We start from the raw sequence: 25,039 nt of genomic DNA, 5'->3' as shown, positions 1-25,039 counted from the left end.
TTAAATTTATGACAACATCTAACTTGCAACCATAAGGTGAGTGAGAGTAGCGAACGAACTTCAACCTGGAGGCGAGTTAGCGTAGCGAACGAGCTAAACCTGAATGCAAGTGAACGCAGCGAACGAGCTCCAACCTAAAGGTGAGTGAGCGTAGCAAACGAACTTCAACCAGGACGTGATTGAGCCATGCGAACGAGCCAATCTTGAAAATGAACGAGCATTTGACATAAAACCACATTAGGACAGGACGACGTCTGTCGGGCCAGCTAGTTGCATATATAAGTGTACATAATTTCCCTTCAAGGAATTGGCTGTTACCATTGAGTAGCAGACAATTTTTTTCGCAGAAATTTCTGCATACAATTTATTCTCTACACAGTACTCAAATAACTTGCCTTTAATCGGCGATAGTCCCCATTAGTTTCTTTTTACTTTCTCTACATATGCAAATATTATAATGTATAGAAAGTATTGTTTTCATAATGGTTTTCACACCTTTAGTCCAATTTTAACAACATTTTCTATGTAGCTACTACTCTGTAGTGTCACCAGGTGATTTTAAATTTAGATGTTTAATGGTGATTTTCTCATAAAAACCCGTAAAATAAGGAAAAAATCAGATTTTTACAAAAACTAACAGAACAATTTTGATTACGATTTAGTACATTGTGGTTCTTTTGATCTCAAACAAATTAGTTCAACCCACATTGCAGCAAAGATTACGGTTCAAAAGTTATTTAAAGCTTTTTTGATTTTCCCCATTAAATATATATTTACTTTAACCACTTAACATAAGGGTTGTTGACAAGCTAATGGGAGACATTATGTGTCAACTTGCTAATAAAATTTATTTTGTTGGTTTTTAAAGCAAGTGGCATCGTAGTTGAGAGCGCTTTAAGCAAAAACGATACACACCCCTTAAAGTTATATGTCGAGGATTGAACCCACGTCACCACCAATATCCGAGAGAGTAACAACTATCCTAGGAACACATAGATTTTTTTTCAAACCGAACCGCAACAGTGCTATTCTCCTGTACAATACCCATGTCTGGCCACCATGAGAGACCATACCTCGGGGCTTCTACGTATTGAGTGACAACTTATGCAACCACAAGGCTCAGTTTCATTTGGACTTTACAGGGCTCTGGACACTAAAAGATAGGTGAGTAACGACATTGTATTCTGATTTGGTTATTAAATAAGAGGTATATTTAATTTTGATGTTTTACGGTTAGTTTTATTTGCAGAGTAAAATACAGTACATAATTTCACTATATTCGTCAATAACGGTTGAGCTACCCTCTCGTAATTGGGTTTTTATTTTGTGTCCCTAGTTAAAAAAACGACAAAATTAAATTATTTTAATAATGGTGTAAATTACTGGAGAGAAAGGACAATACTTAAGTTTTTAGATTCACGTTTAGCTACGTTTTTTGATAGTTTTCATTTCCTTTTGAATTATTTGTGTATATTTAGAGGGCTCGTGCATTAACTGCATGAGGCCAGGAATATTTAAGAAAAATTGATACATAAGATAACCTTATTTTATACTTTAAATTAAAATAGTTTTATAACTTATAGTTTTATAACAAATGACTCAATCTAGATATTTACTACTGATTGAAACTTGAATACTTGGGATTATAGTGGTCTATCAACCATTGATTTAGATCTTCAATTAGGTGTCGGACCTTAACAAGACTACGGAGATAAATAATCTAACAAATTCTTTGCTTATGAGCTACTTTAAAATAAAATATGTTCTAAGTCAATGGCCAAGTAGTCTTATCATAACATGCATCATAAATTATTATACGAAAATAGTATAAAGTAGATACCTTTCAATAGTAAACAAGTCTTAGAAGGAATTTGAGTTATGCAGCATATGCAACGAAATTTATCTAAGACAGATACAGATAGCACTCTGGTGTGATTTTAGTGACGGTGGACTAGCATTTATTTATTTATTTACGGTAAACACCATTTTACAATATTATTATGCGTTATTTGTATACAACGATACAATTATGAAACCCCCTCTCTGAACTAAAAATTGTAAATATAAAGAAATTGAATGAAAAAAGGTTATCCAACTTATAATATAAAACGTTATAAACTTAGTATTTTTATAATTATGAAACGTAAAATTATACTTGACTAATATACAGTAATATGTGTAATAGCATATATTATCAAATATATGATATCACTCATAATTTTTATTGCCACGCCTTGCAAACCTTGTTTTGTTGAATCGTTTTGCTTTGTATCTTTCGACTGTCAATCCTGTATTATCCAGTGTAAATTACTGATACAATCAGTTTACAAGAACTTTTCATTAGACGAAAAAAATCCTAGGCTGAACCACAACTTTACAACAATATTGTCAGCATGATAATTTTATATAGTGTTGAGTATTTAATTAACAGATTTATTTAATAGTTTACTTAACTAGCAAATGTTTTATTGTCGTTTTTAAATAGCGTAAAAATTAAAACAACAAACAGTAGAATGCCTGCGTTTTCAACTTTGCCTTGCAATGCATTGAAGTACTGCGGTTGGTATCTTGACAAGGTACGGTGTGTATTCTTAACACATTCATTGAATTCGCATTGTGTATTCGCATTGTTAACATTGAATTTGTTCATATTTTGAGTTGTTTTTGTCTCTGGATCACAGAACAAACTATAAAAGGTATAAAATTACCTGAGTACTGCCAGAATGATCCTGTTGGTCCTTACGGATAACGCGTTTCGAGGAGCTTAAGTCCTCATCATCAGATCTTGTACAAGAAACACATCTATCACTTCGAAAAGGTCGTCAAAAGTTTAAATATACAACACGGACACATAATAAATAAACACATTTTACAATTACGGGTAGGCCTACCGACAAAAAATTGCAATGTCCGACCTCGGTAGGCCTACCCGTAATTGTAAAATGTGTTTATTTATTATGTGTCCGTGTTGTATATTTAAACTTTTGACGACCTTTTCGAAGTGATAGATGTGTTTCTTGTACGAGATCTGATGATGAGGACTTAAGCTCCTCGAAACACGTAATCCATAAGGACCAACAGGATCATTCTGGCAGTACTCAGGTAATTTTATACCTTTTATAGTTGAGTTTGTTGTTGAAACATAACTGTACTTTGCCGTTTCAAACCTTTGTGCCTTTCTCTAAAAAATAATTACTGTACTAGTGTATTTCATCACTAGTGTGTTAAGGGACTCTTTTCCACCCGAGCTCAAGTTCTGACGAAACTTATGATGAAAAAGTAAATTACATTGGGAGTACTTTGGTCTTTGGTACGGTAATATATTTGGATGGCATATGCGATTTAATATTGATGAATATAAATTTTGGTGTAAAGTCTCAATGAACGTAGTGTACAATCAAATAAATACCCAATTTTCATCCTACAAATAATCTTAAATATAACTTGTATATACTCAACTAAATTTTGAACATCCTTTCAGAACTCGCACGGTAGGTATGCACTTACTTTAACGAAACTTAAATGGACATAACAATTATATTTTTTCGTTGCAATTATGTTTCTTAACTACTACTGGCTGGGCATTACATCATGTAATCCCCATAATAGTTTATAGTTTGTTTGTTTATTACCCAACATGTAGGATCTTAGCTAAGGTGTTGACAGTGAATATGTAATCCTGTTTGTGTGTGAGAGGTCGGTCAAATACTTCGACGGCTTCTTATAGCTTCATCACAACACTTTGAAAAATATAGTCTTGTCTTAGCTACGTACTGTACTTTATGTTTTCTCTTTACAAATACAACGGTTGTAATAGTTTGTAATCGTTGTATCCATCACTGATTATAAAAGATAAGTAAATTTAATTAACGGAATCAGGCAGAATACTAATGTTATGAAGCTAAATAATTGTAGTTAAAAATCCAGAGTTAGGTCTCCTTGTTTAATATAAATAATAGTGGAAATACAAGCTAAAGTAAGCTCAGACGACCATGTCTCGGAATTATCACGGAGAAGTAACAGGAGGAGGCAAAGGACACGCCTGCTTCTAACTGGCAGAACAATTAATTGCGTGTCAATAGAATTACATTGATTCTTGTCACTGTTTGAATATTATTTGGCTTTAAACATGAATGCTTTGCAATCTTTAAATATTTTGGACAACTCACACTGTAAATCACCAGGTTCAACTTAAAAAGGATACTAGTCCGGAAAATAGGTGTTTACCATATACGAGTGCGGTAAAAACATGGAGTGACGTACGATATTTTTCGCCATACCACTCTAAACTAACCTAATAGGAAAAAAACTACAAATCCGTTGGGTAATCTTACCGACTAAAGGACTTAACAATCACTCACTACTCAAAACTTCTAAGAGTGGTTATGTTTTCGTTTTTTAATTTGTTGATTTGTTGCCAATTTTAATGAGCTGGTGTCCGGTAATAGTATATTACGTTACTAGTACTGAAAATATGTGGTTATCGGACGAGTGTGGTCGTTTCCGTTCGAGACGAAGTCGAGTGCGGGAATACCATACAAGTCCAGTAAACACATTTTGGTCGAGTGACGAACGGTATTTTAAGCCATACTCTAAGCTAACTTAATAGTAAAGAATGTGTACACATCTTTATATTTTGCCCACCGACTAAATGAGTAACACTCACTACTCGTAATATATTTTTGTTTATAACCACTCATTGCCAAATATAATCAGCTGGTAGGTGTCCGGTAAAAACTCATTACCTTACAGTACAGTAGTAGTAATGAAACCCCATTTGATTGAGCAGGCGTCAAACAGCTGTTTTCCTGACTAACTTCATGCGTTGAAAGTCTATTAAAACAGTGTAGTGTGGGGAAAAAAGTATAATGTGAACTTATCTCATTCCCATATCCATAACAAATTACCTATATAATTATTTACATAATTTATTACCTTACAATTACGTACACCCCTCTAACAGTAGAATAGGGTTAGGAAATTTAGTCACTCATAATTTCGCATTATTTCTTACATGACCAAATCTGATGTCACCTCCTAGGTTGAGTCATGCCTAGGCCCCTCTCAACTCCTGACCCCCAGCTTCTAGAGATGACCTCCCACTGATCACTGACCATGGTAGCGTCCAACCCCCTGGTGAGCCCCGCGGGCTCTACAGGTCTGTCTGTACTCTTCTCTACTCTCTGCATCATCGATCTCTTCGGCGTCTTCCCAGTGGTGGCTCTGCCCAGAGCTATTATAGGATGTGGTTAGTGTTAAATTGTAAAGATAGTAAATGTTTCCATCGTTCTTTATTGTCATTTCCTCCTGAAAGTAATACCACAGACAATTAGAATTAAATATAAACCACAGAAGTTCTGTGGTTACCATAAGTTCTGGCGTCCACCGTTTGAGTGCCGTTTAGTTACGGCGCATTCACTTAACTACACGGCACTCCAAGCGGTGGACGACAGAAACCGCAGCACTGCTGTTGGTCTTTATTTAATCCTATGTGTCTTTGGTAATACACACTTTGAAATTGAACTGACAGTTGTCATAACGTAAGTGGATAAAAGTGACAATTTACTCGAAGTTTATGAATCGTATGATTATAGTCTTTCATGGTACACTAACATGTTTGATTTAGGCTGCACTTTAGTTTGCATCCTACACTCGTTCGAATGAAAAATATCGATGTATAAATCTTACTAATATTATAAATGTGAAAGTTTGTGTGTTTGTTTGTTTGTTTGTTTGCTTGTTTGTTTGAAGTTCAATCACGCATAAACCACTGGACGGATTGGGCTGAAATTTGGCATGATGATAGCTTACATTCCCGATTAACATATAGGCATATTATTATCTCGAAAATCCTTTCGGGCTCCGCCCCAGTGGCTATGTAATTCCCTATGTTAACCTTATGAGTATTCATATTTAAAGGGAATTAAAGAATTTAGTCAGCTGTTTCAACTAAAAAAGTTGGTTCTATGATATGGAAAAGCATTAAAAAGTTATAAGATTTACCAACAAGGTGCAGCACTATATTTTTTTTGCATTTATGAAAACAGCTAATTTGATCTAAGCAGCAACAAAAAACTGTGATTCGCAATGAGAACTGTCAAAGTAGGATTGTTTACAGTTATGTTTATGTTTTTCATTTCATGAATAATTTGTGATATTTTGCGAATTGTTAATAATTTATTTTTCTCTATTGTTTAGGTGAAGTGGTAGAACATTATGGCTATGGTAGATGTGTAATACTATAGAATACTGTAAATTTAAAAAAGCAAATTTTATCAAACTGTGTCCTCCCTTATTGCAAACGCAAAGCTTGAGTATAACTGCAATAAGCATTTAATACTTATATTCCAACCCCGTACGAAGGACGGGTACTCTGCTAGTTATTTTATATATCAACTAGCTGACCCGGCGAACTTCGTATCGCCTAAGTTATAGGTTTCCCCTAAGACAGACCGATGGAAAGAAAGTACCGTTACGTTTAATTTTCAAGATGATCTCGTTCGCATCGCTCAATCACGTCCTGGTTGAAGTTCGTTCGCTACGCTCACTCACCTTTGGGTTGGAGCTCGTTCGCTACGCTCACTCGCCTCCGGTTTGAAGTTCGTTCGCTACGCTCACTCACCTTTTGGTTGCAAATTAGCTGTTGTCATAAATGTAAAAGAAATAATAGTGCTGCACCCTGTTGGTAATCCTTGTAACTTTAATGTTATTGAACATTATAGAACAGAACCAACTTGTTTAATTGAAACAGCTGTTAAGATTCATTAATTCCATTTCTCATAAGGTTAACATGGGAAACTCCAGAGCCACTGGGGCGGAGCCCTTTTAAGAATTTCGAAATGGGAAATAGTTTACGTCCGATTCGCATACCTACAGAATTTACACACCAAATTTCATAACGATCGGTGAAGTCGTTCCGGAGGAGTTTGCAGACAAACACTGTGACACGAGAATTTTATATATTAGATTATTGAACCTAACTAATCAAACTTGAATAGAATGAAATAAACAAATATCGATCGAAATATTCATTCGTATGATTGTAGGACGTAAACTAATGTGCAGTCTTTATTTAAAACGTAAAAAAATATACTTGAAAACTAGGATGTACTGCTTTACTACTTTCGTTCTAAAGTTTTTTCACTTGTCCATGGCGACCCCCAATATTTCATATGAACCTCTGGTCAGAGGAGAATACATTTTTTTATTGCAAAAGGTAATCCAAACTTTTTACTTTTGTATGTTGGAGCTCACAACACCTGTGAGCCACCTTTGATCACCACCTTTGAAAATATAGCTTAACCACCTTGATCTGTGGTTAAGCTATATTTTCTTGTTGTTGTATGCATTTATTAGGATACCTAAACAGTAATGGTAACATTTAGTGTAGTTATAACAAAATTATAACCAACATTTGCATGATACCTGAAAAATAGCTTCGGATACCCTGTGTAAACTGTAATTTGTCAAAAACACTGTTTTTAATGTTAATAGTATGAATCTTCAAATCATTTATTCATAGCTGTCCGCAGTATATAATTGTAACACCATGTACGTTATAGGATGGCTGGGTATACCCTTGGCCTTGTGTATCTTCGGTGTGCAAGTATACACAGCGATGCTGCTGGGTCGGTGTTGGCTGATGGCAGAACAAATAAACCCGGAAATCGCTCACAAAAGTAGGTTAGTCTCCAACGTTTTATCTCTTTGTCTTTATTATCATAATGAGAATTATGTTATAGTAAAGAATCATTTTGTCTAAGTTAGACAGTGAAACTATGTTAGAGGTTCTCAAGCATAGAATTTGACATGCCTTGCAATATTATTGTCAAGAACGTCAACACGATGAAGTAGTTTACCTGCAGCTAGAATTAAGAAGTTTATGCATAACGCATTAGCAAAGTCCATCATACTTTGGACGCCTCTTTGGAACTACTCGTTATGAAAGTTACATTTTAAACTAAGTACACCAGGGAGTGAGCTAGTCTATTGCATTCTACTGGTACAGAGCGGGACCTGAGTTCAAACCCCGCCAATCACCAATGCATGTATTTGTGTGTAAATGATAACCTGTACAACCTGAAGTAATAACGAACTATAACCTAGAGAAATAAAAAAAATATATAAAAAAATATACAATAACTATGGTGTTTCAGATATCCATACGCAGCCATTGCAGAGATGACGTTCGGCGAAGGTGTCAGTAGAATGGTGACTTTTCTGTTAGACCTCGCAGTGTTTGGTGGAGGAATTCCCAATCTGTTGGTCGGTGAGTTCAATGCATATATATTTTGTAGAAGTTTTACAATCAAATTGCTTGACCTTTGCTTCACAATGGGACAAGGACACAGAACAGAACAATTATTCAGACTACGGTTCTTCATATTTACTGTAGGAAAAGCCTTACAAACAACACACCTCTGATAAAAAAAAATAAATAAAAAATAAAAAAAACAAGCCCAATTGCACAGCTTAGTTGTGTAAAATTATCTTTGTTTTGATTCAGTTATACAGTAATCAGGTCATGAATGTGCTTATGTGTGTCATTGGCCTATGCGTTGGCCGAATTCTGTTTGTTTACAATACATAATGATAGATAAGTTATTTTCTATGCCCGCTTTACGTTTACTAAAACCTTAAAAAAAGAATAGTAAACCGTTCAACCCCCTCAAACCCAATAATATATTATTGTATTCCTATATCGCTTTAAATCACTTTAAATTCTCTTTCAGCCTCCCAGAACCTACAGATGCTGGGCCTAAAGGCGTCTAATTGGAACTTTGACTTCTCCTTCTGCTATTGGATGTTGCTGTTGGGGCTGGCACTGTGTCCTGTCATGTGGCTGGGTAGTCCCAAGGACATGAAGTAAGACTACCAGTCATGATTATAGTGCCTAAAAAAATATTATCGGTAAAATAGCAAGTACCCTAATTTACCTACACGATGTTCTAAGTTTCTTTTGGCTCACGGGCCCACTTGTTACTTAAGTCAACTTGAGGGGGTGCCAAACCACTAGAGATGGTGGTAGGAAATATAGGACGGTGGGTAGTTGAGTGTTACAGTGGCGTTCCCATATCAAATAATAATTGATAAAAATAATTGATAGTGCACAATTTTTTACCTTAGACTTTTTGTCCTAGAAAAGTCATTAGATTGTGATGGTTCGAAACTTGGCCTTGCTGCCCTTGATAATTTAATATTCAAACGAATTACAGTTGTTCTTGTTCCATATTTGATATTTAACTAACAGCCACTCCTCTGTATGTGTAGTCTACTGAAACATAGTGAATGTGTTAAACGACGGCTTTGGGTAAACATTTCAATCGTACGAAATATAATGCAGTCAGTATGATCTAATGTATTGTGAGCTTTGCACAGATGGGTTGCTGGTACCAGTGTAGGTACGGTGCTGAGTGTATCAGTGCTGACGTGGACATGTCTACTGACTGCTGAGCCAGCCTCACCTGCCGTGGTGCCTAGGCCGTCCTGGGAGGGTGTGTTCCTGGCCTATGGGATACTGGCGTTCCAGGTAATGAAACTCATAGTTAAGATGTGAGACATACAAAAATGATAATATAACAATGTTTGGTCAAATTGAATAAACTGTTTATTCTGGGTAGAACAACTGTAAGATTGCAAAAAAACTGTTAGCACGTCACCATTATTGCGTTAGAAGTTGGGGATATCACAGCCATCATAAGATATTGATGGATTCTCTTTTCAAAATATATAGTCGGCTGTAAACATGAGCTGACTTAGTAGTAACTTCGGAACATGCTCTATATTTGAGGAAAAATAAGAATACTGCTGATCAAAGAACTTTTCAGAAAATGTAAACATACCACAGCTGATGTGAATTTATAAAGTTGATAAACATTTTGCTCTTCAATTTTCAGTGATTATTAGTGAATAATTTTTAAATTAGCTTTTAAACAGTGTTTCAAAAAGATCTTTAAGAAGACAGGTTTTATACCAATAAGTATTTTATACATTATACCTCTATATCATTAATAATTCTCACAACTTAAACTCATCTAACCTCTAACCCCAAATATTCATTTTATTTGTTTTCAAAATAATATTATTGGTTTATTTTTATTTAAAATTCTTTTATCAGCTGAACCAGCCTTCTTCATGCAAAGACCAGAGCTCATGTTTACCTTATAATAACCTCAATTTTTCTTTTCTTTGAATGGGAAATCTTTTATAAAATGTCACAATCGACCTCATCAGATGTATCAAATTCCATCCACACAAACAGAGATCCCAGATATTTCAGACCCACATACACATCTCATGACTCGTCGACAGACTCTGTACTTACGCAAACCAAAAATCTATACAATACTCATTCTTCATGTGAAAGTCAAAAAGGATTTATCTGTAATATCTGTGTAAAGGCCCTAAAAACCGAGAAAGGTTTAAAGCTTCACAAAATCCACTGTTTAAGAAGAACAGAGGCCACCAAATTAACACCGATAACTAATTTGCCCCCTAACAATGAATCATCAAATACAAATTCCAACCTTCTATGTAGTCAAACAAAACGGTTAACTCCTGGTATAGGTGCAAATTTGGACCTTAATTCATTTTAAAATCTAGTTACAAATCTGAAGAAAAACGTTCCCATATTGAAGCGCATCCCGAAAGGAGCAAGACCAATCGCAGCAGACAAATTATCACGTCGTATTACAGCGTGCATCAAAACTAACTCACAATCTGCTTGGTTAAGCCTTATGTTATTTTCATACGAGTGTTTAAGAATACCAGAAAAACAAAACACAAAATCATTAACACTTCTAGTAAAAGAAAATATATCACACGAAAAACTACCAATAATAAAAGAAAATAAATTCAAGAAAAGTACAATAGAACACAAAGTTATGAAAAAGATTGAGGATTTCGACACAAAAGGAGCAGTAAGAATAATTTCTTCTAATGACACAGTTGCTGATGTAACGGCTCAAAATCACGACAAATTGCTTTCCATGCATCCTACTCCGTCTCGAGACCTCCAAATACCTGATCCTCCAAATGAAACATCTATTTTCTTAAAAACAAAAGAATCCCAAGTAAAAAGTTCAATCTCCTCTTTTCCTAATGGTTCTTCTTCTGGTTTTGATGGTATTTCACCTCAACATTTGAAAGACTTAACATCTAAATCTGCAAATGACCAGGGGGGGGAACTGCTGAAAAGCATTACAGATCTTGTTAATTTTATGCTTGAAGGAAAGGTCAACAGTTCAATTTTAAAATATATTTATGGTGCTAATCTTTGTGCATTGAACAAGAAAGATGGTGGATTAAGACCAATTGCAGTTGGATGTGTATTTAGAAGACTCACAGCTAAAATATGCTGTCAAGCTGTTCAAGAAAAGTGTAAAAACTATTTTCAACCTTATCAATTAGGTTTTGCAACTAAGCAAGGTTGTGAGACCATTATTCATGCAACACGAACATTTCTTGAGAATGAAAAAGAGTCCAACAAGGTTTTGGTTAAAATTGACTATAAAAATGCATTCAATTCTGCTGAAAGAGACATTTTACTAAAAGAGTTTAAAGAAAATGTTCCTGAACTATACCCATTTTTGTGGCAATGTTACAGTTCGTCATCTACATTATTTTTTGGAATCAAAATTATTGAATCACGTGTTGGTTGTCAACAAGGCGATCCAACAAGCTCACTCACCTTTAGTCTAGCCATTCATCCAATTTTGCTCAAGCTCAAATCGAAACTAAAACTGTTTTATTTAGACGATGGTACATTGGCTGGTGATCCGAAAACTGTATGGGAGGACATCAACATACTGATAAGTGAATCAAGAAAAATAGGATTAACAATTAATCCTAAAAAGTGTGAGTTATTTTTCACATCAAACATCATTGACCCTGACATAGAAACACATTTCAGAACTGTTCTTCCAGGCATTCAAACAGTACATTCCTCAGAATTATATCTGTTAGGTTCTCCTTTGAAGGATTTCAAAATCCATTGAATAAACATTTAGAATCTTTGAAGATCATGGTCGAACGGCTTAAATCACTACCCAAACACATTGCCTATTTTTTGTTGAAAAATTTCCTCGGTATACCCAAAATGCTTTACACACTTAGAAGTGTACCAACATTTCTATTTCAACAAGCTTTAAGTACTCTGGACGATACAATCATTTCATCCCTGAAGGATATTTTAAACCTAAATATTACACCCAAGCAAATGGAACAAGCAAGTCTCCCTATAAGCCGTGGTGGCATTGGTATACGAAGTCTCATTGATTTAAGTTTGCCCACTTTTCTTTCATCATGTGCAGGAGTCTCCAACATACTTGATATACCAGTTGACGAATTGGTGTTATCTTTCTGTACTGATGGAATCGAAGAGTTTTTAAAAAATTACAATGAACTGCCTTCAAACCCAATCTTACAGCATAATGGGAAAACATAGTTATGAAGAAGAAAGAAGAAAATTTAAAATTTGAAAACGTTTAAGATTTAGCAAGAATGCATGCCATCAAAGAAAAAGAGTCTGGAGCATGGTTACATGCCTTTCCATCAAAAAACATTGGTATGTTTATGGATGACAAAAGCTTCCAAATTAGTATTGGACTTAGATTAGGTTGTAATCTCTGCCGAGAATTTCAGTGTGTCTGTGGTGAAATCGTAGACAAGAGAGGTTTACACCCGTTATCCTGTATCAACAGTTCTGGAAGATTTTTCCGACACGCTGAAGTTAACAATATGATAAAAAAAGCTTTGGTGTGTGCTGACATCCCAGCCCAACTGGAACCCACAGGTCTTGACCGAAATGATGGGAAGCGGCCAGATGGAGCCACAAGCCTGGAGCAAGGGCCAATGTCTAATCTGGGATTTCACTTGCTCTGATACTTACGCAGTAAGTTATATAAATCAAACAAAAAAGCAATATGAGCAGCAGCTGAAATGGCCACCCAGAGAAAACATACAAAATACTCTAATATTACATCAAAAGGATACCAATTAATCGTCCTGAGTGTGGAAACTGCTGGGCCATGGTGCAAGGAAGGCAAGAACTGGGTAAATCAAATAGGCCGCAAGCTAATAGAAAAAACAGGTGACCATAAAGCAGGGAGCCACTTAATACAACGAATTGCCATGGCCATACAGAAAGGAAATGCCGCCAGCATAATTGGTTCCACACCCACAGACGACGACCTTTCATCAATATTTTATTTGTAAAATTAATGTAAGAATTAAATTTTGTCTATTTGTGAATAAATTAAAAAAATAGATATGATTGTTTTCATTAAAAGATCTATCCGATCATCCCTCCTTCGTAATTGGCAGTAACAAAAATTCCTCCTTATTAGATCTACTAAATGCACTTATTCATACACTTAATTCCAAAATTTTATTTTAGTCAAACAAATTGTGAGATGCAGAAAATATATTTATGAATCTATCTTTGAGTAGCTCAAGCAGATCGTATGAGCGCTGGCTCTAAAGTAAGTTACTCCGCAAACCGACCCAACACCAGGTAAACCAAAACTGTATACTATAACCTGTTAATTATCTCGTAGAAATTATAAAACTGCTAAAGTATCAAAGTAAATGCTATTATTCCAGATTATATTCCCACAGTTATACGGATCCAAATTACAGTTTTGATACAACGGTAACGGCACGAAGCTGCTAAGGTCACAAAGTTCAAAGGTGACCCCGCCCCAATACACTGGTCAAACAGGGAGTTTCTCTACCAACATGGTCATTTATACTCTTATCTGAGTAGTAATTTAGCTTGGATGGGAAAAGTTCAACATGATGAGGTTCCTTTTAACCTTAGGTCGAGATTGATGATTTATTGACAGTAATGATTTATAACGTTGCAATTTGTGTCTCATATAATCCTGTTAAGGAAATTGATTTATTTGAAATGTTGTGCTTCGGTCTGTTTAAGTTCGACATCCACCCTGTTATCTTGACAGTACAAGTAGACATGGCTGACAAGAGGAAACTTGGACATGCAATCCTTGGAGCTTTTTCAGGTGAGCTAGAGCTTCAATTGACAGAACTGTGTTCTACACCTTTAAATATTGCATAAGCTTTTATCAATAATAGATACTGCACTGCATAATAAATTTGATATTATGCAAATTGGCACTTATTGTGAGTATAGGAAATCTTCATTAAACATAAGTTTAACTAGTAAGCTTTACAGTTACTGTAACTGTGTTTTTACATTCCATTTCTAGGTAACGTTGGCCTGGACTTCCTCAAACATTTCCCACCTTTCATGTTCTAATGAACGACATCCTATGGGTTTTCTCAGACATTAATATCACGTTTTAATGGTTATCATCCTATGTTCTTCCTCATACTATCTTCGCTGTGTTGCCTTCTTTCCCTGTCCATAAGACCATGGAATAAGGCAACACAGTGAAGTGTTGAAATGTTTATACATTCTGATCAACATGCGGCACTTTCCTCACAAGTCGCAAAGTCTTGTTTCACGTTCTGGTGGTCATTATTTAACCCTTTGTTTCACAAACAGTAATACTTCTTTCAAATGTTGTTATAATCGACATCCTACAATGATCCTCACACACTGCAAGCCTTGTTTGCATGTTACAGTCACTGGCACGCTGTTCCTGGTGACTTGTCTTATCGCCTTCGTCAGGTTTGGTGACCAGCTCCGCTACAACTTACTGCAAGGTCTGCCTCCCAGTGGTCCTCTCCTTGCTGACGAACTGCTGGTAACTCTGCAGATCTGCCTCAGCATGGTAGTCAGCGGGACTGCCTTATTCCAGGATATAGAACACAGTCTTGGTGTTCCTCAGGGTTAGTCTACTGCTTATACTTGGTATATTGTTTATCATATCCATTCGTGGTCAAACTTTTAGATATTAAAGTAAATTTCGTTGGAAAACCTGTTTTAATAGCAACAAATACAGTATGTGCAAAATATGTAGGTAATTATCCTGCAGGTAATTAAAGTGGGTATCTTTAACCAAGGTTCCTGAGAGCATGAATGTTACATAACTTACGAAGTCAACAACTTCCACAGACCCAATTGGATTCACTTTGTGTTGAAAATGGCTTTGCTTTTCAGCTAGGTTAATTATTTTTTACAACATACAGAATCCTATTCTAACAGTCCATGTATTTTGCTTGTGTATTTTTTGTCATTTTGGGTTTTAAATAAGGGAGATCAAATCATCAATATAAACATAAATATTTGACAAAAAGTAATTACCATCAGCTTTTGGGTAGGGATAACGTAGTGATGATATGATCACTTGTGGGCAGAGACGTGTGGGCACTTGTGGGCAAATGTCTCAAAATACTAGTAAGTACATATCTATCAGTGGGGAGTTTATGTGGCTATTTTTATCGCAATCCATCGAGTCCGTGTAGTATCTGAGAAGTACTAGTTACACATGTATTACTCTGTTTCATTATAAATACATAGTTCTACATATTTAGTGGCAGATTTCTTAACTGTAAGATTTCGCAAATTATGTTCAATAGAATAGAAAACAATTAACTACTAATACAATTAAATTTACTTGTTGAGTTTACATCTGGGACTACCAATATATTTATTGGCTATTCCCTATTTATTTACAAATTGTTATTCCCGCTTAAAACAACATCAACAATTTATTACAATTGGATAAAACCACAAATTAACACCCAAAAAATAATTTATTCATAGATTCCACGTTAGAAATTCTAATGGGAAACCAGACACCAGTTTCTAAAATTATTCACCGTCTCATCACTTTGTATGAACCAGAATCATCCGATCACTTCCAGTAGGCCAGCTCAGTTTCGGGTTACATTCGTTACATTCCACATTTCGTATCCAATTTTTAGTCGGAAGTTTCTTAGAACATTCCCACCTCTAACGGCAGCTAATGGGAAGAAACTGAAATTTCTCAAGCCCGTAACTGCCTGGTCACGCAGCAGCAGAGGAAGAGCTTCACGCGAATGTGGTATTTGATGTTTCTGTTTCATGGGATCGCACTTCGCCACGTCACGGTAATCTGTGATTACACCGAGTAATTTATGTTGCATTGTCTACAAACACGCTACGTTTGACACTAATGATGGACCAAGACCACACGGAAACAAGAGACAATGTGGGAGTAATATGATTTAGCGAGGAAATGTGCGAGGAAAGTTTTGAAATTCAAAATTCAGGACTGGTAAATGCAGATGTGTATTTTTTACTTCGAATTTATAGCGTTCTATTTTAAACATATTTTTTGATTTAAAGGAAATGCTAGGAAATTGTTTAAACAAAAACTGGAAAAAAATAGCTCTCAACGAATAAATCACATTTTAAAAATGGTCGGCATCCTCTTTATCCTTTGATTTAACTGTACAGAGAGACTATAGACTTGTGTATGAAGCGTATCCAACGAAGCAAGGCGTGGGCCGGTACAGTACAAGGGTGAACTTTACTGATAAAAAGTAGTCGCAGGCTCTAGAATCCAACCCACGACATCGCTGCCTTGAGCCCGAAATCCGTGGCGCTACTTGGTCTTATATGAACGTTGGGCGATCATACCGACTGAGCTACCGACTTACCAAACGCGACGAGACACATATTAAATAATTGTATTCATTGGATCGAAGTTTCACCAATTCGATGCTTTGGAAGGGTTGAAGATTTTATAGAAAGTGTCATTACTGTTCCATTGGTGAGAATGGTAGTCCACTCCAATCCTATCTGAAGACTCGTGTTAAAATCTTGCCAAACACAATAATGGCTTTCAGCTATGTCACTATTTTATGAATCTTTGGTTTGGAGCTGACCTTAAACTCCAGGTCTACCGATAAATAAAACTAAACAGGATTGGTCTTCTAGACAAGGAAGGGCTTCTTTGAAGTTCCAAGAACCATACAATTATTTTCAATTAACAGTTTATGAACACAAGATGATTTATTGATCAAAAAGCGTCTGAAGGAACTTTGATAGGTACTCTCTGAATCCAAACAGTATACTATTCTATGCTGTTTATACATTGTGTATTTTCAATCTTCTGTTGACGAAACTATAGAAGTTTTACAAAAGAAAGCCACACAATGCACTATGCAGGTCAGATGTACTACAAGAGCCAACCTCATAGTATAATGGCAGATCCTAGTCGTGGCCAGTGATTCAGTGAGTGACCAGCTGCCAGTGACACTTTCCCAGGAGAGAGTGGACACATAGACCACCTGTCAATAACTATCGCCGTCAATAACAGCTGATCGGCAATTGATCCAAATCTTGGTAACTAGGTCTTGAGCTCAACCTTTATGTGATTGATTACAGTGTTGAGTGTTACAGCTATGTTTATAGCGTTACTTGATTCTCTAGAAAATAGCAGTGTAGTGCTTGCGTAGGTATAATCAATAGAATGAAATAACCGGGTGGAATAGTTTGGAGTTCCAATAATAGTAATTTTGAAAAGAACCTACATTCATCATAAAGATTCAGATCTAACATTTCTTTTACATATTTCTACGACAAACTTTCATCTCAAGTTTTGGTCCTTGTAAGTATATTTAACCTCCAGAATAAAAACAGTAGTCCCCCTTGACTCTCTTTTTAAAATTGTGAGAACCGACAAACAATTCTAAAATCCACGATTTTTACCTAGATTTTATAGGAAACATTTTGACTCACGACTACCTAACTAGACTTTGTAAGGACACATTTAACGCCTGACTCTCTCACTAGACGTCAGTTGTAGTAAAGCACACTCGATTTTATTACTAGAGTTTGCAAGGACAATGATAACTCTGAACTCTCTCCCCAGACTTCACCTGGAAGCGGTGTGTGGTGAGGTCCTGTGTAATCCTACTGGCCGTGCTGCTAGGCGAGGCCGTTCCTAGGTTTGACCTGGTCATGGGTCTAATTGGAGGCGCTCTTACAGGGCCCCTGATGTTCATACTGCCTCCTCTGTTCTACGCCAGACTACGCGCCATGCAGCCCCAGCCCACCTTCATAGCCGCAAATAGCACACTGGTGGGAAAGGTGAGTGTAATGAGGTACAAGAAAGGAAGAATTTTGTTTTAGGTTACGACTGTATTGAGAAAAGTGTGTTTCGTCTTAGAAACAACAATTTACACCTTAATTATTCAATTTTGTTATACAAAGATAAGTGTGAATGCCTATTAGAAAAATAATTGATGCGTATGAATAATCTAACAAATTTTTACAACTCAATTTGTCATAGTAAAATTATTTGTGTAATAACTTATACTTCACTAAATGTTAACCAGCAGGGGTTGAAGAACAATCTGGTCACTTTGTTAGACATCCACACAACAGTTGACAGTTACGAAGATCTCAGACGAGAAGCAGTCCTGGTGGAAGGCTATGGAACCTTCCAGGACCCTAGTCAAGTCCCTCATGAAAGGTATGATTTAGTTGTAGTAAAATCATGTTTGGTAATTACCATCTGGATCAGTATAGCTATTGCAGATGAATGAAATTTGGTTTCAACATTCTTAAAAGTTTTGGTTTAGTGATGTTCGTTGGTACTGTGAAAATATTCTGGTTTCTATTTTCTAAGATATAAAAAAACTCCCAATTGTGCTTACATTTTTAAAATAAAGATGATTTAAATAAGTAGCCTTTTTAAAATTACTCCTTCAGAAATCCACTTGACTACAATTTTAATCTGAACGAATGAGAACACTTTTAATATTTGTTATCAAAGGTGAATGACGAAATTGCAACAAACTTCACACAAACTTCTAAATACACACAACACTTTGTATTCACACAAACTTTCTAGGGCTCACATTTTGTAAGGCTACGCATTCTTTTAATGAATGAACAATTCTAACTGTAAATTAATTACCACTACAGTACTATATAAAGGATATCGTCTGTATGATGGAACCTCATATAGCCACCAATATTTCATCTGATCAAATAACTTCAGAGAAAATATATTTATTTTGACTATCAACTCATAGAAATATTTGTTAATTCTTTTCCAGTTCTAGACGTCCGATTCCTGACCCTCCCCACAACTTCGTGGTCCAGAACCTCCTGTACTTCCGTGACCGGATGCTCGGGCTGGTGTCCCTGGACAACTACCCCGCCATCGGTCCTCTCACCTTCTGGGAGAGGATGTTCACGGTGTGTCTGGTAGGGTTTGGTGCCTCGGCTACCGTCCTCAGTACCTTCTACACTATGAGGGACACAATCACCTACGCCACCTTCGTACCTCCGTGCCTCGTCAACGTCACACTGGCGTCTAGAGCTGTCATTGAGAACGCCTTCTAGAGAACGACGGTGTTTCACGTGTAAAATTTTAGACTGTTCCAAATTGTGGAAAAGATTCATAGTGAACTTTTACTTCGATAAAACAATGGCCTAATCTAAAACAGGGCCACAGCAAGACAAAAGTGGCAACACCGCACTTCCGGCTCGCGGAAACCACTATTACACATTTGTATTATTACCAAGGCAAAGGCCGGCCGGTGCGACGTTGCCACACCTCAACCTTGCGGCCTTCGAGGAGGCTATGATCAAAATCAATATTCGATAAAAAATATTGCTAGCTATTTACAATCATTTACTTTTGGATATTAAAGGTATAAGCTGGGTGAACGATTTGTGTTAACCATCAATACTGTACCATGTGGTTAGTTCGCCTACATTGTGAATTGTGTTTTATATTGCTTAATGTCAGTGATTCTTTATACAAGCGTATTACATCACAAGCCGTCCTGACAAATTGTGAGTTTCATTATAATGCAATGGATTATATTATATTTATTATCATCTAAAAGTCTGTAATATTGCATTTCGGTAGAACATCTTTGGGTTTTATCCCTTTTATGTGCTCGTAAAGAATTATTTTGACGAGTTTGAATACGTTCATGTTTTTCTGCTCTTATCCACTGTCAACAATAGATAACTTTAATCTTAAGAATTAAATGCTCTTGTTTTCCTTGAATGTTGGTTTTGTATTTTTATATTTATGTTTGACAAAGATCGGTTTCCAGTACAAAGAAAGCTTTAGCGTTCAACGTGATAAAAATATTCCTTATACGTTATACGTAACATTTTAATTAATTTCGAGTAAAACTTACTTAGAGATAGTTCAGTCAAAAGAGTTTTTGAACAGGTCCCATTTTTGTAAAACCAACCTACTTCCATTATTTATTATGTTCTACATCTTTATAATATTGTATTTTTAAAAATAAATCTTGAATTCTTATGTGCTCAAGTTATTTATGGCATGTGTACTGATAGTATTTTTATCACTTCAGCATCTTGCCAAAACATCTTTAAAAAATTATCCTGTAAACATCAGTGGCATAAATAGCATAGATTAAGTAAATAGCATAAACGTAAAATAATTCTTAAACTGTTTCTTAAAATTGACTAAGTTAAATTCGTCTATAGATTATAATAGATTTTCAATTAATAGGTCATTTAAAGTATGGCTAGATCAAAAACTATCTGGTTCACTCCAAATTATTTTGAGCACTGATTTTAAAACTCTATTCCCTCATATGAATAGTTTCCTTTGTCTTTACTCAATCTGTGTCTACCAGAGTATTTTCAATATTTGTTTCTAGTGTTAGATGAATAAATACTTTGTAAGCTTGCATAGATCCTTTGTAATTAATGTGATGGTATAGTTAATTAAAACTGGTAACGAATTAATCACTATTTTCAGAGTTTACTCTATAAAACAACTCAGATAACGAGTACGATACAATAATCACTCACTACCATCGGACCGCGATGCAAGCCTTGTGCGAGATATAAGCTGTTTGAGAATTCGGGGTGGATGTATATTGGAGGGGTAAAACAGCCTGTGAAGCTTTACTTACTAAAATCAGCTGTTTCTTTGGTCAGGATAAATTAATAGCCCAATAATCAGGGACAGCTGGGTTCCGTCAAGTTTAGTTTAAAACCAAACAAGTGCAAACACAGTGAAAAATTGAGAATGTTTCAACACACAGAAAACTAAACAGTCTGAATGTTTCAGAGACTGATTTTGTTCTTTAATAATGTCTTGCTATAATTCATGTCACTCATAAAATCCAAGAGCGTTTATATCTTCGACATCACTACTTCAGTTAAAATCATGAACCAAGATTAGTACATTGGTTCATGATTTTAACTGAAGTAGTAGTACTTTAACTGAAGTACTTGAGGACTTGAGGTTAGATTAGTACATAACCTCAAGTCCTCAAGTCTTTGGTTGGTTTCATTTCCTCTTCAGAACCCATTACAGCCTGCCAGTTCTCAACCCAAAACGCCCTTTGCCGCCCTAGAAGATCCAACCCAAGCCGATGACTTTTCCTCAGAAATTAATCAACCCAACACAAAACCCACGAGATTATCCATACTCAGTTTTCCTCCACACCAAAATCAATCACTTTCTCCTACGGTGAGGTTCTCCCATCCACCGCTAAAAAGAGGGAAACTCTGCTTTGCGGTAAAGAGGACAAAAAGTGTAAATAATTACCCAATCTGGACAGAATGACTGAGCGGTCTCCCACAATGGTAGAGGCTGACAAAGAACTGTTTGTACATCACCGTCTGCATTGTCATCCTCGCTATCCAGACTTTCACGTACATCCAGTGCGGCACCGAGGTCTGCGGGGTCTTCCGCGATACAGACGTTTTGAATACAATCCAATCTGTCTACACGGAAGCACAATAGTGATCCCATAGACTTTCTCTGTGATGATAGAGTGCACTTTTGGTCAAGGCTCACAGAAAGCCAAAGGAGATGAAGTTTACGAATTTACTGTTCTTTTCTTGCATAGGAGGTGAAAAGTCATTTCCTTATACTTTTCCCATAGGTTGAGTGTAAGTTTATTGATCAACATTTCTGAAATCTGAAAGTGATTGAAACACTTAGATTTGAAAGAAATGGCAAGCATTGCGAAGCATGGCTATGAATTACTTGGGCTTTTGGAAGTATAGTAGAGTAGTTTCATTGTGGTCATATTTCGTCGGCAAATGAAAAGAACGTTTTACGCTCTACACTAGCCACATCAAGGTATAATATCTTTCAATTTACATGTTTACTCTTTACTAATTTTACTACGGCATGTTTGTATTTCATCTAACTACAGGTCGTCCAGTGGTCAAAAACTCGACCAAAAATATGTAATGTACAGACTTCTCTATTTTCACACTACGCTGTAAATAAAACATATGATTGTAATTTCTTCCATTTGTTTCAACTTTCTGTTTATATTGCGTTGTTATTTCGACACTAGCATTGCAACCCATAAGGTATATGTTAATTTTTTTAGATTTAAATTTATTTGTTGAGCTTATTTTGAGCCTATTTTAATTTATGAAGGGATTCTGCACATCTACACGAAAAAGTCTTTCCAACAGTATTTATAGATTTTCCCTCCGAGCTGAGAAAAAAGGTTTTAAAGAAACATTTTTGCCTCTTAACATATAGATGGTCAATTTTGTTGGTTTTTCAAATTGATACATAAAAATTGATACGTCAATATTTTGTTGGCGTAATTTTGTTGACGTGATTTATGCATGCATGAATAAAATGCCAACCTCCTTGATAATTTTAACCTACTTCTATGGAGGTCGATTTGTTCCAAAGCTCCTGGGCATCACATTCATTTTATATTCGACATAGCGACATTGCGATAGGATTTCAAATTATGTGGTATCGATCCCAATAATGTGATAGGATTCCCAATAATGACAAATAATAGAGGAGGTGAGCACAAAAACAACTTTTACTGCTACCACATGCCACACATAATTAATTGTCCAATCAAAGGTCATAAACACTACCAGCATTCAAAGTAAATAGAGCAAACCAACAGGAGAAAGTTGAACCAGGAGCTAGAGGTAGAGTTTATTGATAACACTCTCCATAACCTTGACCTAGACCCAGCAACTCTCTCTCAAGGTCAAGGAAGGAGGTCATAAGGGACCTGGGTGGCAACTGACTTACGCCTCCACTGTGTATGGAGATGTACATCACTAGAAAACCTGAGTACGTAGTTAAGGTGAAAATTAGTGAAAGCGAGAGTGTGGGATAAACGTTGTGGTAGCTTTATTTATTATTTTCATATGTTCTTTTATCAGAATTAATTTTACACTCGGTTCAAGGCGATCTCAGAAAGAATTGGCGGGGAGCAAGCACCTATCCAAATACACAAGTCTTACTAAAGATATTTGATTTTGACAAATCTGTATTTCAGGTCCAACACATGCAGATTTTAGTATGTTGATATGATTCTTAGGCTAGAATGTTTTACCAATAACATTAACGTTTTCGTTGGGGGTTTAGTTAAGATTAAGATGACAGCAAAGTCCAGTTTCTTTCCAGTTTTTTTTTGTCCAGTAACGTTTATGGCACTTGTAAGTATTAACATGTTTTTAGCAAAAGTATTTTTTTTTTGTTCTAAACACAAAATATCTAGAGGGAAACCATATAATAAAATAAAATTAAAATAGTTGAAGTGAATTGGCCCTTTGTCAGCTCAACAAATCTACTTCCTCTCTTGCAGTGGATAAGGCTAGAAATATAAGACAAAGGAAGGCACTGAGGACGAGTTTATCTATACTGTATGTTAGTTTAAGTTTTCACCGTGTGCTCCCACTATCTCCACGTTCCGCCACCTCCGAACCCAAATCTGTCCCGCCACCTCCGAATTCTTGAGTGACCCTTATAATCCCGTCACTGCCTGCGATGGTAGCTGTCATTGCATCCACGGCTGCGAAGTCCCGTGGATGGAAGATTTAATCAAAATTTAGCCCGTGGGTTAGGTTAGGTTAGGTTAGGTTAGGACGGAAAGTCTTAACGCAGGTAGTAACCGAGGATTATAGGGGTCACTCTGAAATTCAGAGGTGGCGGGACGCGGAGATAGCGGGAGGTAACCGTTTTCACATATAGCGGTGAACATCAGTAATAGAGCAGGTGCAACTGAGCCCAGTGAGTGCGAGATCCATCCCATCACAATAGCGGGAAGCATGTAATCAGGTCAGCTGACTGCCAGTGCTCACTAGCTGATTAGATCTGAACCGTGTCACCTCCCCGTGGTCACTTGGTAGACAGCTGTGTAGTAGTGCTGAAGCGGCGTAGTTGCGTGGCCGTCCTCGCACTTCACACGCTGTCAAGCGGACAAGTAGCCTCCGCGAGTACTCACCGGCCGCTAGCCTTGAATTATTAATGACACCATTTTCCCCTACTGGTAAGATACAGGGTTTAGATTTTTCTGAGATAAATAGGTGGAAATAATTATTTGGGTCAGTTATGTTATAACAAGTAGTTTCTGTAAAAAAAGTGTTTATATTAAACACATGTGATCTGAATAATTCATAACATTTGGGGTAGAATCATGTCACATCACCAATGTGGTGTATTGGAGTTTTGGCCTCTTTGTAGATAACCTTCATTCAGAGTAATTTTTGGAGCACTAATGAACGTTTTGCTCCGAAGATGGTAGTCGGAATCGGAACCAAAACGCCAGAACATCATTTTTGTGATCTTACATGGATCTATCTTGAGGACTACGATAATTGACATCTATGTTTTAAAAATCTCACTTCAAGTGATGCATTTATGCTTCCTTATTTCCTAGATGATTTTCAACATGTAACTGCATTACTGGCCCTTTGAGCACATCACCACAGTACATACTTCCATCCAATATAAAATCATACCATCCACTTCCCGTGGTACAAGGCAGCCCTAATCACTCGTGTTCCAGCCCAGTAATAACCTCCAAACTCGACATGTGAGGTTATCGGTTCGTGCAAGATCGTGAGAAAGTCCTCAGGATAATCATTTCCCGATCGACCTTCTCACGGTGCGCATTCGCATTCTTCCTCTAATTAGACTTTCGCTGATTCCCGTACCGTCCGCTAGGTAGCACTCCAGGGCGGAAGTCTCCCCCAATTACACCCATGAGCCTCTCACCCCCAGCCAAGACCTCAGACTTCCGCCCGCGCGGGAACCGGGTCACCCGGCAGCCAAGCTCGACTCCGAGGCTTTCCATCCGCCGCAAATCTCCTTGTACTTTCACCCCTCAATTAGCTAAT

At 36.5% G+C, this 25,039-nt stretch overlaps 1 protein-coding gene across 3 annotated transcripts; it reads left to right on the top strand.

Annotated features, from left to right (window-relative positions):
• Positions 1 to 1,128: 1,128 nt before the first annotated feature.
• Positions 1,129 to 20,201, top strand: LOC128987555 (uncharacterized). Of its 3 annotated transcripts, none has more exons than XM_054408460.1 (11): positions 1,129 to 1,164; positions 5,042 to 5,248; positions 7,563 to 7,683; positions 8,157 to 8,269; positions 8,733 to 8,865; positions 9,379 to 9,529; positions 13,934 to 14,021; positions 14,608 to 14,814; positions 17,787 to 18,004; positions 18,256 to 18,389; positions 18,979 to 20,201. In XM_054408460.1, exons 2-11 carry the CDS (start codon positions 5,116 to 5,118, stop codon positions 19,265 to 19,267), a joined length of 1,587 nt encoding a protein of 528 aa, XP_054264435.1. In that variant the 5' UTR covers positions 1,129 to 1,164; positions 5,042 to 5,115; the 3' UTR covers positions 19,268 to 20,201. The 3 variants fall into 3 exon arrangements, with proteins under 3 accessions (XP_054264435.1, XP_054264434.1, XP_054264436.1); XM_054408459.1 differs by having other exon boundaries at positions 18,253 to 18,389; XM_054408461.1 differs by lacking the exon at positions 1,129 to 1,164 and having other exon boundaries at positions 5,147 to 5,248; positions 7,563 to 7,679; positions 18,253 to 18,389.
• Positions 20,202 to 25,039: the final 4,838 nt, after the last annotated feature.

The sequence above is a fragment of the Macrosteles quadrilineatus genome, unplaced genomic scaffold, assembly GCF_028750875.1.
Source record: "Macrosteles quadrilineatus isolate MER2022 unplaced genomic scaffold, UCM_ALF_1.0 Scaffold_2__2_contigs__length_208266976, whole genome shotgun sequence".
In the NCBI taxonomy this organism is placed as follows: domain Eukaryota; kingdom Metazoa; phylum Arthropoda; class Insecta; order Hemiptera; family Cicadellidae; genus Macrosteles; species Macrosteles quadrilineatus.
The sequence above is the reverse complement of the archived record's forward strand: the minus strand, read 5'-3'. Positions and strand labels throughout refer to the sequence as shown.